Consider the following 17275-nt stretch of genomic DNA (forward strand, 5'->3'; position numbering starts at 1 on the left):
TTTTTAACTTTGTCAAATTTTTGGGTAGATTCTTGGCAAGCATGTCTAAACACATCTAAAAAAGTATTCACACCACTCGATTAACGTTACGCTAACGTAAGTCGTTGTGTCTGAACATAGCTAAAATGACAATTTAATGACTAAGAAGTAATCACGCTGTACTACGACGGTCCAATTAAGAAGGGCACACTCATTTTTGGCGAATGATTAATGCCATAGTAATAACAAAAAAACTTAATTTGTCGAGTTTCACAAACAGGAATATTTGAATTAAGATATTGTATTTAATCTGTGAACAATAAAACATTAAATTAGGCCTTATCTAGTGTATGTTTTATTAACTTCAAAAGTCACAGATAAAAGCAATTCAAAGAGAATTACAAACTTAATACTAAAAATTACTTAATACGAAAATACTAAATTTAACTGCCAATTGATTTTTGCTGTTAGGCCTACTTCGGGCTGTGTAACCTATTGTCTGTAAGAAAACGTACTTCTTCCAGATTGATTTTGGCACCTTGGAGTGTATGAATTATACATAATGTTTCCTACTTAGGCTTAAATTATGTTACTGAAGTGGTGCGTTCAACCATTCAACTTACCTGTTGAATCACTGCGGTAATTTGCTTGCACTGTACGTACTGACGTTCTAACGCAAAATGCATAACGAATTAAGCCGTATGTTGCTTTTATAGTGGCAACTCCTCGTTCAAACTTTTTATTATTATTATTTTTTTTAAATTTTATTTACATAACGTATTCAGCCGTACGTTGTTTTTATACTGAAAACTTCTCATTTAAACTTTTTTTTTAAATTTTTGATTTTATTTAGATAACGAATTCAGCCGTATGTTGCTTTCATACATAAAACATGGTGTTTTTGATTTTATAAATAAAATTAAATCAACGAAGTTTTTTTACTTGTTATTTATTTCTATGCATTACTGACGCGAAAAGCCGGGGATGGGTGGGTTTTACTATTGTCAAGTTCCTACATTTGTGGCTGTTCTGTCAAATGGAAAACAAAATAATGTTGGATGAATATGATACAACCGGGGTTTAAATTAACTTTAAAAAAATTATGCCTATACAAAAGTAACGTAGTTCATTTAAGATATTAAAATACCACGGAAAAACCAAAAAGGCTGAGCGAAGCAATATTGTGAATTAAAAACTATTAGGAATTCGTGATAATGTTATAATATACATGGCGATTCTAAACAAATTACATCAATACAGAATATGTCTGCTTCATCAACGAATTGTGTTCATTCAAACATCAGCTTGACTTTGAGAAAAAATACAAATACAACGAATGACTTAACACGCAGTGAAAAAAAAAATTGATTTTAAATCTTTTGGACTGTACACAATAACGTTGGATATTTTTAGTTCAGTATCAACATATAATACAATTACTGGTCAATATCGATTTTAAAAGAAAATCCAAAACAACAAAACATGTCATATTTCGTTAAAGTTAATGTTTGCAATAACTTAAATAGTCCTACAGCTGTTTTCTGATCTAACGGCCACAACTAAACCTCTGGTTTGCTATATTTTATATACTTTATAACCGGTCAGGAGCATTTTATTCTGGCAAACTATGTCGGTGTTACTGGTTGGTGGGGGGGGGGGAAGAGGGGGCAGAATTTGAATGTGTCATATCCGGCATTCCTTTAACAAAAAAGTTAACTTTTGAAATGGATAATTTATTATTATTCTACTATTTCTAAAATGGTTCTAAAAATAATTTGTCTCAGTAACATAACAGAGTTTAGCAATTACGGTACTGTATTGTTTTCGTAGCCAAGCAGTGCAATATCGCTCGTAATTATTACATCAATACAAAGAACTTTATACACATAGATATACATTTATATAAATAAATATATATATTTGATATATAATATAGAATATGTAACATAATATGTGCTATAAATAGAATACTGCTTTATCCATATCCAATATCCATTCTGTCCTCACATAACGAGGCAACAGATTTTATTATAAAAGCTGTCGAACTAAAAAATACTGTATTTCTGATATATATTGGTTCATTCTCTTCTATGAATCAATTGAAGTTATCCAGTCCATTAAGATTACTTAGATGCTCGATTACTACTACTATGGAATACAGAGGCAGTAAACCATTTCTATAAAGAAAACAAATAAAATATGTTCACATCACACGTAAACAGAATTTAAAAAAATGATAGCATGATAACTTATTATTTTTTCTACAAATACCAATAATTTATTATCGTAAAATGTCACTTCACGGGGTGAGACGAAATGCCGACGATAAAGACCCCTCCCCGCTCTCGTTATTGTGTGTTTGCAAAAATCATCGTCATAAACAACATCATCATCAGCAGCAGCATCAGCCGTATTTAGTGGACTACAGGGCGAAAGCCTTCCCAAGCTACCACCAGGCACTCTGCTTAACTTCTTGCCTTTCCATCCCACTTATTCCCAGTAAAGTTGTTTATTTCGTCTCTCCGTAATCATTCTGTCTACTGCGACGCCCTTTTTTTTCTAATCATGGTCTCCATTCTGTTCGGCCATCTATTGTCGATTGCAGGTATAATATCGTGATTTAAAAGATACGGTATTTATCATCCTAAACCATAAAAAAAAACAACTTTGACCCCATCAGAAGACTTACACTGGGACCCTGACCAAAGTCCTTAACCCTTGGTTTGAACCCTTTGTCAGACTTGTTGGCCCCTCGTGGAAGCATTTCTGGAGCACCACAGCATAAGGAGCATCAGTGGCACTATTTTACCCCTTAGACATGTTGGCCTACCGAAGCCATCACGGTACTGGCGACATCTTGCAGAGTCGTTATAACACACCACTACTGGTACATAACTTACCCCTTTTACAAGTTGGTCCACTAAAGCCATCAGGGCATCGGCAAGAGATTGTGAAGTCGTTGTCGTTAACCAAACACGTTCCGCCGTTCAAGCATATATCACAAGCCGACGGCTCTGAAAGAGGTTTCAGTTACTTATAGTGAGCAAACTTAATAGTTTGGTAGGTCAGTGGCGTAACGCAAGCCTGTGTTCGAGCCCTAAGACCTCATAAGTGCTACGCCACTGATTAGAGTACTATATTGAAATTCACACCGCACCACCCCCTTCCCCCGTCAGATAAGCCCCGATCCAAGCAAAGTTTGCCAGTCCCTAAATATTGCAGTTTAACTAAAGCAAAATTTGGGCCATCTTAAACCATAAAATATCTCTGATCGATGCTCTAGGCGTCCCCTTAGCTTGGACCCTGGTCGGACTGGTTGAACTTCCTGTTGGCAAATTTCTTAAGCCATTACTGGGGTTATTATATACTCTGGGGTGGATCCAGGCGATATCTCGACCCCCTAAAAATTCCTAGAGTGTCTTATTAAAGTAAATTGATTGGTTTATACGCTGGTAACATACAGTAGTGGTTGTTTTCACGCCAAAAAATAATTATTATAATTATAGGTGGATTAATTATAATTGTTCTAAATTACTACGCCGATTATTAATTCTCAAAAAGCTAATAACAACTTAGAATCACAAAATCCGGTTATAGTGGTAGAAAAACACCACGGTACAAAACTGTTGACGAGGCACATGCATGTACATGATTATGAACGTCACCTCAACATTGTGGGTGCGCAACCTCTCCACTTTCGCGCGTGTATATATTTTATCAGCACCGCCGAATTTTCCGTTTCGGGAAGTCAAATGTTAATAACGGAAACATTCACTAAACCACTGCCTTCAACACCATGAAGAGGAAAATAGAAAAAACAACTAAGCCCCCTCCCCCCATCCATCTCCTATGGGAAGGATAGTGTGAATATTATACCGAATCAATAATTCGTGAGTAAACCTTCTTGAGGGAAATGTTTACCTAATTTTAAAAGAGAACTAGCAAAATGATGTTTTGTTCTAGAGAGGATTTTTGATATGCCATTAATAATAGAATCAACCTTAAAATCGTTCTTTGGCTATTTTTTAATGAAGTTATAGGCGATTACATACGATTTTACCATGACGTCACTGGCGAAAAAGTAACAAAAGATTGTGTAAATAGCGCCGCGTAGGGTATCCACCGCGTAGGGTATCCGCCGCGTACGATCTTTGCATGCTGTAACAATCACAATTTACAGCCATGGTTACAGCATACACGCAAAGATCATACGCGGCGGATACCCTACGCGGCGCTATTTACACGATCTTTTGTTACTTTTTCGCCAGTGACGTCATGGTAAAATCGTATATAATCGCCTATAACTTCATAAAAAAAAAGCCAAAAAACGATTTTAAGGTTGATTCTATTATTAATGGCATATCAAAAATCCTCTCTAGAACAAAAAATCATTTTGCTAGTTCTCTTTTAAGAGAATTGTGTTTTCACAAATACATTTTATGGTATTTTTTTCTCTTATACTGTCATCACAAAACACTTTTACTGAGCTTACCTAAAATATTGTTGATATTCAAACTCTTTTTTTTTTCAAAACATGTACAAAAATCATAAGTATAGACCTAGGCTTTGAATAAACTCCACCTCCCCCCCCCCCCGCCTTCCTAAAATAAACCAGGGGCGGATTGCTATAAGCGGTCTTTAGACGGTCTTAACGGTTAGCTGGCTATAATCGTGACCTCACTACTGGTCTATAATTATAGACCATTGCTATACTGCGGTCTAACCAGTTAGCCGTCTTAAATTTTAAAGCCTACACGGAGGAGGCTTAAAATTTTGCTATATTGCGGTCTAACCAGTTAGTCGTCTTAAATTTTAAAGCCTACACGGAGGAGGCTTAAAATGGTCTTAAATCATTTTTATCATGACGTTTTGCTGATTAATTCAACAGTGCAATGACAAGACCTAGGCCTAGATCGTCAAAGTTGGAGAATCGAACGACGAATACTGCGCACACTTCTCAGCGTCTGTAAAAATAGGTCTACGGCGTTTATTTACGTTATTTCGATACATTTGCGTGCGTCGAGCACGCATGACGTCTTCCTCAATCTTGCGTTACCAGGGAGTGCTTGTTTGCGTTTCAATACTCAAAGCAGTCTTAGGGAAGACAGTTTTATAGCAATGGTCTTAGAGGAATGACTTTACTTAAGACCGTCTAAGTGATAAAGCCGGCTTTATTCGAGGAGTTAAGACTACCAGTTAAGACCGTTTTATAGCAATCCGCCCCTGAGCCTCATTTGAATTATACGCCCCCCTAAACAAAACCAATCAATCAATCAATCAAATGCATATAGAAGCGCCGGTCAGTTAAACATGTTCAAGGCACTCGACAAATTTAAATTTGAAATGCTTCCGAGAACAGGCTTTCAAACGTTTTTTTTAAATGTTGACGCTTAGTAAAGTTTTAATGTTTTTAACTAATGGAATTAACATCGTTCTCAACACATTCTATTCTAATGTTCTCCTCCTGTAGAATTACATTTTGGGATTGGTTGGGATATGTCTTTATGATCATACAATAACATATTTTAGCGAGGTGTGTTGTAGTTCAACATTTTTGCAGTGAAATGAAGGAGCGTTATATAAACACACCCACTTTACATCAAACAAAAATAACAAAAGCCTCTCTCAAAACTCTCCCTCAAAACCCCTTTTCAATAATAAACGCCCCGGGCGTTTTTATTCAATTTAATACGGTATGTAAAACTTAATTAAAACGCTAAGTGTACCTGGTTCAGCTGAAGGAGTTACGTCATCTACAACATTAATCCGCCATCCGAGGTGACGATGTGTGTAACACTAAGATTAAAAAAGAACATACTTAAGAATAAAAGTTCCGTCCTTGCATTATAAATTGATGCATGTAGCACACGCACCGTGTATGTAAATTTCAATCTCTTGCGACCATCACCCCGTACACTCACTTCGTCTCTGCATCCTCCATATTTTGGTACAATTTTCGGCATTATCCTTACCTTCATGCTATAACTAGTATACATCACCGTCTTTTTTTTTGTTTTATTTACACTATTTCACAATATATGGGGAATAAATGTACATTTGCACTTAGTATGGTGCTCTTGTTGTGGTGATCATATCAAAACGTCTTTTTATGATACATCTTCAAGTGTTTGTCAGTGTGCATTGTGTATGACACTCAAAGAAAACCATTACATTAAAAAAAATAAACATTGTGTGTAGGCCTATGAGACTCAAAGAAAACCATTACATTTAAAAAATAAACACAATATAAATGTTGTTCAAACTTCATTGTTTTATCAAAATTAAATTGGAAGGCATTATTTTGAGTAAAAACCAATTATGCTTAGTAGTTGACAGTTATAGAAATTGCATAAATGGACGACAGAAAGTAGCAGCAACAACTTAGCCAAAAAATGATAGCCATTCGGCGAAACTGTTTACACTGGGGCGGATGCAGGATTTGGCGGTAGGGGGTGCGTAAGGGTTCACCTCACTGCCACCACCATGGTTGGGTCTGAAGAAATAGAAATTTTGAGAATAGGGGCCTCTCATGCGCGGATCCAGAGTTTCAGCTCGGTTTCCATAGAATCGCTCGCCCTATCGGCGACAGTTGTGGTTCACAGACGAATCGGGGTGCCTTCCCGATTGCGCAGGGCAGATAGCAATGCACCCTGATTCGTCTGTGTCTACAACACAATCGGAAAAGTTGAACCAGGTTCAACCTTCCCGACAACTGTCGGCTACTGTCGCCGATAAGTTGTCGGTATGGAAAGTATGGAAACCGAGCTTTACCCTGACTATCGCACATATGGGGTCCCTGAGTGGGCAGGGTCATGGGAAGAGAACGTAATGTTTGCTTGTTCCGTCGCTGGAAGACTATTTTAGACGTGGAGCTGGGGGGAGGGGTAGTTTGCGGTAGTTTTGGGGTTGTCTTAGCTTCGGAAAGTTTAGTTTTCCAGATGCTGAGAAATGCACTTACGTGCATTCCGAGACGTCTATTGATGAATGAATACACACTGAATTCATAGTTTTCCCCCATTTTACCATGGACAATTAATAATTGCGATGATGAAGATAATGATGATGATGATGTGAAAATGATAAGGAGGAGAAGGAGGCATCGTAGCAGGTGACGACAGGCTCCTGTGCAAGGTTAACTAACAGGCCCTTTGATATGAGTGTCAACAGAGGCCCGTTACCCCGAGTTCGTCGTCACATTTTCCAGTGCACACAATCGGACAACAGTAATTATCTACAATTTATGTAATCAGTAAATATTAAATCCAATTTCAATTAAAAAAAATAATAATAAATAAAAAAATATCGTACGTTTTCAGTGCACGCGCAATAACGCGGTTCTGAAATTAATCTTCGAAAAAAAAATGCATTTTTATCGTGCTGCCACCAGCTGGGAAAGCAATTAATTATGCATAAATGTCTTCTGTGTTTGGTTGGTTTTCAGTCTCTCAGTGCTCGGTGGTCATTTTTGACTTTCTTTTTAGATGTACTGTATCAAAGTGTGTTCGTAAGTTTTAAGCTCTAGGTCTACAATTAGGCTACCAACTCCATTAAAGACTTGGTTGTTTTTGTTTTTTTTGGTTTTTTGTTTTGTTTGTATGTTTGTTTGTTTTTTTTTTTTTAACGAATAGCATTCGTTAAAATAATGAACTAGTAATTCATTAATCAAAAAGTAATAATTAAAATAATATGTTTTCGCTTTGGTGTAATTTTGGATTAATAAAATTATATATGCTATTCAATAAGGTTATAAGAATCAACGCACATGTATAGCATATCCTCCCTGTGATTGATTTTGTATTAACCATACACTCTGACATAAATCATAAAAATAATACAAGAACTCAACAGTGTACCGTACGTTATCGCGCAGCCGATTTAATTACAGTCCCTCTTTAATTAATACTTAGACAATGCAAAAAGTTTATTTTGTCGATATATTTTTGTCTTTGGTTTAGGTAGGTGGCATTTCTGACAGAAAGAGTTGGAATTCGCCAGACCACCGGGAACTGCTATCACTTTATATTGGCGAACGGTGCGAAGAGGTCTGGATCCGCGCCTGCCTTTAGGTGTCCAGATTTGCACTCTCATACCTTACAACAATGCAATAAAACAATTATTTTCCTTAATAGGCCTATAATTTAGTGAGGAAGGGGGGGGGGGTTGCGACCGCACCATCTGCACCCCCTCTGCATCCTCCCCAGGTCCTCAAGTAACATACCCAGACCATACAGTACCTACAGTACGAAGACAAAAGCTAGAAATTCATTGTTAATCTAAAAACTAGAACCAAATCTCATGGTTGCACTGTTGCCAAGAATTGATAATATCTTTAAAATTAGGCAGGAACATAGCCACATTAAGACGACGTACCACTGCCAGTTAGTACAAATACAAGTTAGCCCAACATTGTGTTTAAAATTCTTTAGTTCGTTTGAGCATTTTTGTGAGAAGTTATTGACGTTCAAGCTTTTTTTTTTTCAATTATTATTTACCCAGTCAACATCGCCTAAGTCGACTGTGCATAGTTCGAAAATACGTAATTGTTTTATTCTTTTACATTAAACATTTATAATTACGAGTGTGGTAAATATTTTCTCTACTAACTATAACATGGAACATTCCGCACACGATCGGCGATAACAAAATACCTCGTATAATTTGCTGAGTAAATACAAATCGAAACTGATTTATCACAGCTACTTTGTATTCGACTTAGTCGAGTTTGACTGTAGAAATACAACAGCATATTTTTATTTGATAAATTAGGAGGCAAATGCTGTGGCTATCAAATTTATACTGTTTATGTTTCTGTTCGTATACTGCACTAAACCTCAGATAATTGAGTAAAAGGCGTGGATGTGCTGTCGTTGGGACATGCAGATTCGTTATTCTTGAAGTCAAAGGTTATATCATTTATATCCAAAGGATTTATATTTTAATGAGAACAGGACAATTTTAACTAGAAATACATAACTAGATATTAAATGGGGACCAATTTTAATAAGATGTAAACAAAAGTATATAGCCAATAAAAAAATATCTATATAAAAGTTTTGCACAATAATACTATTCATGAGACAGGATAGCATTGGATTACATGGATACCAATGACAAGAAATTAAATCTTGACCTGACAGTTGATCTATGAAAAAAATATTATTTGAAAATATTAGAAATGGAATTAAGTTTTTTGTATTTGATTATCGGTTTGGGGAAGAAAAGAATAAATAAGTGTCAGTGCGGGCTGTATGTGTACGGAATTTCTTGTGATAAGCTGTTCAGGTGGAGCCAGAACAGCGAATTAAAGTCGGAGATAGTATGGGTGGTAGTCATTTCGCACAAATCTAGTAGCACGTCTTTGGATTTTTTGAGACTTGAGAGATATCTTGTTTTGGTAGGGACCCAAAACTGTAGAGCAATATGCAAGCTTCGGCCTAATAAGAGTAATATATGCCAATTCTTTTGGAGATAGTTTTTGAAATTACGTTTTAGGAAGCTTAATGTTGAATTGGCTTGTTTTGTAATTATGCTAACGTGGATGTTCCATTTCGTGTCATTTGATGATTCAATGCCCAGGTATTTAGTGTGGTTCACATGTTGAAAAGGTGTCTGGTTCATGGAATAAAACAGTATACAGTACTTGGGATTTTAGTACGATGAAAGGAAAGGACAAATCATTTTCTCGAGTTAAATTCCCCAGGTATCAGCCCAGTTAATGAGATTGTTCAGGTCTTGTTGTAATACAAGGTGGTCCTCAAAAAACAAAATCTTACGATAAAGTATACAGTTGTCAGCAAAGAGACCATGGGGCACACCTCAGTCTACTTTTGTGTATGAAGAAGACTCGGCATCCACAAGAACTCGTTGGAATCTTCCGGTGAGAACATGTTTGATCCAGCATAAGATGTTCCCATCAATGCCATAGTTCTTTAATTGATAACGACGTTTGTGGGGTACGCATTCAAAAGCCAATTGCTAAAGTCAAGAGTGATGAAGTCTGTTTGTTCTTTTTAGTCAAGGTTTTTAAGGATGTCGTTTGTGGTGGTGATGACTTAAGACTCACATGAATGACCAGCACGAAAACCATGTTGAGGTCAGTGAGGATTTTTTTTTGTTTTTCCAAGATGCACCAAAAGATAATGACGTATGTTCCATAAGTTTACATGTGACACTGGTAAGGGATATGGGCCTGTAGTTGGCAGGATCATGTTACTACTCTTCTTAAACAATGGTGAAATATTGGCATTGCGCCAGTCATTGGGTAGTTTCCGAGCTCTAGTGACTTATGAAAAATGGTGATGATTGCTGGAGCACTTCTCTGTGACAAGTTTGAAGTACAACTGAAGGGAGTTAATGGACCATTAGCTTTATTCGAAGTAGCATAAATTTTTAAAAGAAACTAGGCAATTATTTCAGAAAGCAGTAGCATTATATTTATTGAGCTCGTGACAAGTAAAGTAAGTTTAAATAGTCATATAATGACAATATCATCGAGGTACGACAATATATGCCTTGGGTCGCCAAAGAATAGGTAGTTTGAAAGAGAGTCGCCACCTAAAAAAGTCGTCATCATATTATTTTACCATAAATGTAGAGCTATGCGTTTTTATGCCATTTCTTTTGCTAATGATTAGCCAACAAGAAATCCCCAAAACAAGAGACAAAAATATTGACCATAAGTACAGAGATTTACAAACAAAAATACTTTTTATTGCCAACTGCATTCTATGAACAAAATGATTGATTGATTGGTAAATTGATTATTATTCTTATTCTTTATTGGCAATCAAAAAGAGCTGGATGGAGGGCCTGGTCACTAAAGGCCAACTCAGACAGCGTCGGCCGACGCAGCCCGACCCGATTTATCGTCGGGGACAGTCTTAAGCCGTCGTGAGAAATATTAAATACGTTTAATATTCTACTACGCGACTGCCCCCGACGCACACCATCGCGTCTGCGTTCAACTCACACAGACCCGACGCGACAACAAATCGCGTCGGGCTGCGTCGGCCGACGCTGTCTTAGTTGGCCTTAAGTAAACTTACTAACTATAACATATGTCAGGGAATCACTCCCATCCAGTATTTACAAACAAATACATACAGTATTATTAAAATTTATATAAAACACAAAAATATACATCAAGCAAAAAGCTGAAGAAAAAAAATAATATGCCTAATAATAATAATAATAATTATTATTGGTGGGGGAGGGGGTGAGCGGGGCATCTCCCGAAATGTGTTTTCCCTAGTTACCAGGAAATGCATTGTTTGCTACTATAGGTTTGTATTTTAACAACTGAAAATCTGTTAGGAATCCACATTTTTTTTTCATGAGAATGCATATTTCTGCCGTCCACGATCGAACCTATCCCACTGACATGAGCCGCGCACGTGGCAGCTGGCAGTGAGTTCTTGATCCTATTGATGCAGCTAATTTTGTCTGATCTGATCGAAAAGCTAGTAAGAGAAATATTTAATTTTTTAAAATTTAATTCCTGAAAATTATCAGAATTTATCAACTAAAGAATACATGAGATACCATAAAAAAATTTAATATAAAATTATGATAATACAGTAATTATGAAAGAGACTTCAGAAAAATAAAATTAATAACTAAACAGTTTAAGTTCAAGCCAAGCTCTTTGTTAAAGATCCATGCTGTCAATTTTGGGGCCCCTCGTACCTGGCGCTCCTCCCCCCGTCAGCGCCCGAGCGTGACGCCACTGTTGGCAAGAAAGACAACCACTTACTAAAAAACAGAATCTAAAGAAAAATACACAAAATATTACAAAATTTACAACATCAATTTTCAGGAGAATGTAATCCACTATCAGACACAGATGTGCTGCATCCCCCACCCCACCACCAAAAACATTTTAAATTTGCTTTTAGCTGATCAAATTAAAATAATAAATAAATAAACAGAAGGGGTGGGGTCAGAAATCCCTAAACCAGCTTAAGCAAGATGTTCTGATGGACGACAGCTATTAACAACTAACATTGAAGCTAAAGTTAATGTGGTCTAATAGAGTGACAACAATTTTACACAGATAAATAAGCATGAATTAGTCATTTGAGATAAGAATAGCAGATAAGGAAGTTAAACCCAAAGTTGGCTGCGCCTTACTCTCCTGAAACGCACCTTTAATAATTATATAAACATAAGGCTGGTTTTCCACTAGGTGAATTTATTCGCGTGAATCAAAGCGTCGGTTCGCTTCCTGCGCTCTGATTGGTTGCGCATTTTTTTTCGCTTCGCAAAACTCAGATATAAATGTAAATGCGCATGCGCATAAGCCGACGGTTTCGATTCGCACGAATAAATTCGCAAAGTAGAAAACAGTCTTAAAGTTATAAATACAATGCGCCCTCTAATTCGAGTTCCTTCAATTCGAAGCCACTTTTCCAAAGAACTACATGATAGCAATCATTATTAATTTTTTTACACAAATCTAACCTTCTAAATTGGAGAAATAACCCAGAGACCTCCAGGCTTTTTAACCAAAAAGTAGTCTCAAATCGGAGGGTGGACTGTATAAATTTAGAAATGTTACGCTTAGAAACCCAATATGGCAAGAGCGGCAAGCACAGTGGAAGCGAAGACGTAAAAGCTCGTTAGATGTTTCATAAATGATTGTGCACCAGAGGTTAGACCACCAACGTGTATTTTCCATCCAAGATAGCGATGTGTATAACACTAAAATGAAAGAAGATGTAATAAACAATGTAAGATATGCTTAGTGATATATAAAGTTAATAGACAAAGAAAATTGTTCTCAACGGGATTCGAACCCAAGACTACCTTTCGGTTTCTCTATACCAATTAAGTTGAGCTATTGGTAAATTGTTTTATTAAGCCACAGTGGATTTGGGCACGCCTAACTTAAAGAAGTTGAAAGTAGGCTAATAAACATGCAAGCATGATATGACCGTAAAAACGAGCCCCCAGTGAAGTATCTGATTTTAAATCCTTGACTGAATTCTTCTTATTAATACCAGGGCAACGACTGTAATGGCCATTTTCTGTCTGTAAGACCGGACTACTCGACGTTGAATCAGTTTGTAGGCCTAGTGTTGGACTACTCGACGTTGACTCAGTCTGTATACCTGCAACTGTATTAAGCGGCGTTGAGCCAGTTGGTACTAAATTCGGATCTTCAACCTTAATCTTCCATCCAAGGTAACGATGTGTGTAACACTATTTAAGATGTCATAATACTTTAGTTATAACGTAAAAAACTTAAAAGAAATTGCTAAAATCAGGATGAGAATTCCGCCTGTCCCTCTATCTCAACATACACGCCAGGCAAGTAATTAAAGAGGGTGTCTATAAAACAAAGATGGAAGACCCCCAAAACGGAGACACCTATCTTTTCTTTTTTATTTTAATGATAATACACCAGGCTGTCACAAAATCAAAATTACGAGATTATTTGGATTTCCGTTTGTGAAATTTTTAAGGGTCTTCTTTTTATAGACACCCTATATGGGCGTCTACAAAACGAAGACTGAAAACCTAAAAAAATCATCATAAAACTATTGCCGCCCAGTACCTCTTTCATTATTTCATCAGAATAAACTCAGAAATAACTAAGAGTGTTCGTTTAATAGACGTAGGTGTCTACAAAACGAAGACCGAAGACCCGAAAAACAAAGACCCACATTTTTGGTACCGGTATATGATTAATAAGACATTAAACTGTTGATCTATAGTGAAAAACAAATTTGGATTTTTAGGCAATTTTTTGAGCTCCCATATTTTATAGCTCATTTACTCATACTAGCCTGTGCGACAACTTAACCATTTTGCCACGACATGCCTCAATATCAGACTATCACAAAATCAAACTTACGAGATTATTTGAACGTCTGTTATGTGAAATGTTCAAGGGTCTTCCTTTGATAGACACCCTACGTGAGTTTCTACAAAACGAAAACCCTGAAAAACGAAGACCTCCATTTTTTTTCCTTAATTACCTTTTTAGAAATATTTCGAAATCATCATAAAACCATTGCCCTCTTTCATCAATTACATGGGAATAACTTGAAGAATGTTAAAGGTAACCAAGGGTCTTCGTTTTATAGAAATCCCATAGAGTGTCTACAAAACGAAGACCGAAGACCCGAAACAAAGACCAACATTTTTTTCTATCAGTCGTGATGAAAATAAATTACTGCATGCTATGTATATATGACATTTATCTTTCTAGCACATTATTGCCTGAATTTGAGTCAATTTTTGTCTTTATTTCAGTTCCAAGGCGGCAGCCAATCCTGTCCACGACAGAGTTCGTCTTGGCGCTGTTACTCTCTAAACGAAAGTAAGGCTTGGCCTAGTGGTATGCGTATTTTTTGTGGGGAGGAGGGCTAAAGAACTTTGAATATTTCATTCATAAATATTTTTTATGGTAACATAAACAGTAGGAATTTCGTATAGTAATGCATTTGTGAAGCATCAGTCATTTGGTAGTTATACCAACATGGATGAGATAATTAAGGGTCTTCGTTTTATAGTTTTTATATAGGTGTCTACAAAACGAAAACCAAAGACCCGAAATAAGAAGACACACATTTTTCTCTTAATCGTGATAAAAATAATCTTGCTAGCATAGTATTGCCTGAATCTGAGTCAATTTAATGACTTACTCTTTATTGCAGTTCCAAGGCGGCAGCCAATCTTGTCCACGGCAGAGTTCGTCTCTCATAAACGGAAGTAAGACTTGGCCTAAAGGGGGCCATTTGTTTTATGATTTTGAAATACTTTCAATAAGATAATTGAGAAATAATTGTAGGTCTTTGTTTTCCAGGTCTTCGGTCCTATAAAACGACAACCTTTGGAAATTTCACAAACAGGCGTCCAAATAACCTCGTAATTTTGATTTTGTGTCAGCCTGGTGTGTTCTTATTAAAGTAACAGAGAACAAAAATAGGGGTCTTCGATTTTGGATCTTCTGTCTTCGTCTTATAGACACCCTAAAGAACAAGTTTGTTATGGGCCATTAGGTGCAATGCTGTGAGGGGATCGCCACTCTTCGTAACGAGTAGGCCTATGTTTACCTTCCCTAGCATATGCCGGTACCCATTTATACAGCCGGGTAGATAGGAACAAACGTAGATAATGCGCCTTGCTTAGAGGGACACAGGCAACCTGCAGAATGAGAGAGCTCGAACCCCTCACCGTGAGGTTAACAGTGCTCGCCTCAACTCTTGCGTCAACCGTTCCACCTGTCTAAATAAGCCGCATGATAACCTGACATTTTAAATAATAATCCAATCTTCCTAATTATATGTACCCAGTCATCTTTACTAATTCATAGATTAACCATCTCTACGGTAAAACATGGAGGTATTACCTCCATGGATAAACCCAGTTACCCACCTGATAGTATACCAAATCCGGTGTATTTTCGTCTGGTGTCCACACTAATTCAGCGGGTTCCTGTGGCGATTCACATTCCTCAGTCAGCGTCATAAAGTAGTCATTAAAAGTGTCCGAAGTAGCTGCTTGGTCTTCACCAGTGTTCTCATAAATACACAAGGATCCATCTTAAATAAATCATACACAATAGCATTGAACATCTGCATGTTTAATTCTATGCAGTTCTATGACAATCATAAAAAAAATAATCTTCCTTCCCGTTCAAGTAATGTTATGTCTTCATTGTCTGCGATTTTTCCGCCCAAACATTTGCGGCAAAATCGGTATTACTTACGCTCCCCTACCCATTCCATATACGCTGTTGTGGAGCTTGACAGCTAGGTATACTTACTGACTGGTCCAGCGTAAATCACCGTGTCGTTCTGAAAATAGGAAATCAAATAGAAAATTATTTACTTTGTTTTCGTTCATAATTTTTTATTTTAATTGTTTTACTGAACTAAGAAATTATAAGACAACGGTTATATATAAGTATGCGCATGCCTTAGTGAAGATGCTTTAAAAATTAAATTAATAGTTTACTTTAATATACTGTTTACAGAGAACATACCACGGTCGGTTAAAATGGTAAACCGTGGGAGTGGCATTGTTAATTCGATTTTAGAAGGCCTACTTAAAAGCTACCGGTATATAAACTCGTTTGTTCTCTTAGACAGGGTTTTATTTGCTGAGCCGCAATAGAATGGCCTGAAGTAGAGTATGACCGCTTTAGACTCCTTCGTACCTGCCACTCTAACAGATTAATGTTGTTCAGATTTTTAAATATTTTTAATATTCAATAATAGGTGTGTTAGGCCTAGTGACCTTGATTTCATCTTCTAACAGTGACGCCAGTCCTCCCGCATCATCGTTAGTTATGTAGAACGGATGATAATCGGCAGATCGGGCTGGATTTGAGCCACCAAACACTCGGAACGTGTAACTAATGCCTCGTCGCACTGTCAGCTCAGGAATCAGGAGTCCGTTGACATACCATGAAATGCCCCACCCTGGCTTGCCTAAAGAATTGGTAAGTTTGGAATCATAGAGGTTAGTACAATCATGCTCAATACTATACAAATTAGTAAATAGTTTGAGTTAAGAATCATCGTGGACAAAAAATTCATGGTGTCGACACATTAAAATCCACTTGAGAGAGAGAGAGAGAGAGGGATATGGGAGAGTAGTCTTAACATTTAAAAATAACCAACATCAGACAGCACACATGCAGCACACAAACGCCTAACAACCATTATGACGTTTCAATATAAATACCAAAGAAATTTATATTACTGTTCATATACAAATGTAGGTCTAAAGTCAAATAATTCCCTGTTTTCTTAGGAATAATATTGTTTCAGGCCGATAATGTGAGCTTTCAGTGATAATAAACTACACAAACGTGTATCTTCTTTGTATGTAGTGTCGCAAAATAAATTAGTAAAACATAATAATAAACAACGCCAGAATAAACGATTTCTTCTGAATTAAACGCAAATGTTATAGCATTTGTTTTATTTCTCTCTTTCTGGACAAAACTGTGTGTAGAACTTAAGCATACGACATTAGCAAGAATATAATGTACCTGTTATAGCAGTGTATCCCCTGTCGCCACCTGATTGCCCGATTTTAAGTACAAACTGTGTGGTGTTAGGCCCTATTTCCGAAGGAGGCCATGGTTCTGGTGCTGTCGACTCAACGCCTGATATCAGAGGTGGACATGAGTTCTGAGCACTCCTACCGAAGTTGATCGTCTTGCCTTTATATAACAACAGGGAAGGTTAGAAAAAGTTATCTATATATCTAACTAACTATTTGTCCTGTCTCTTATACACATCTAGATGTGTATAAGAGGCAGCTTACTGACTGGTCCATC

The 17275-nt window shown here is 36.8% G+C and overlaps 1 protein-coding gene across 1 annotated transcript in view; it reads right to left on the bottom strand.

Annotated features, from left to right (window-relative positions):
• Positions 1-912: 912 nt before the first annotated feature.
• Positions 913-17275, bottom strand: part of LOC117102633 (protein Skeletor, isoforms B/C-like) — a 29424-nt gene continuing 13061 nt past the window's right edge. Inside the window, exons 11-17 of the mRNA XM_033243015.1 lie at positions 16985-17158; positions 16225-16418; positions 15752-15782; positions 15361-15527; positions 5706-5775; positions 2880-2993; positions 913-2156 (exon numbers count right to left, since the gene is read on the bottom strand). Of these exons, the coding sequence (XP_033098906.1) occupies positions 2128-2156; positions 2880-2993; positions 5706-5775; positions 15361-15527; positions 15752-15782; positions 16225-16418; positions 16985-17158 (779 nt within the window). The 3' untranslated portion in view covers positions 913-2127. The remainder of the gene's footprint in view (positions 2157-2879; positions 2994-5705; positions 5776-15360; positions 15528-15751; positions 15783-16224; positions 16419-16984; positions 17159-17275) is intronic.

The sequence above is a fragment of the Anneissia japonica genome, unplaced genomic scaffold (assembly GCF_011630105.1).
Source record: "Anneissia japonica isolate Jap-2015-1 unplaced genomic scaffold, ASM1163010v1 scaffold1489_len2284818_cov182, whole genome shotgun sequence".
Classification (NCBI taxonomy): Eukaryota; Metazoa; Echinodermata; class Crinoidea; order Comatulida; family Comatulidae; genus Anneissia; species Anneissia japonica.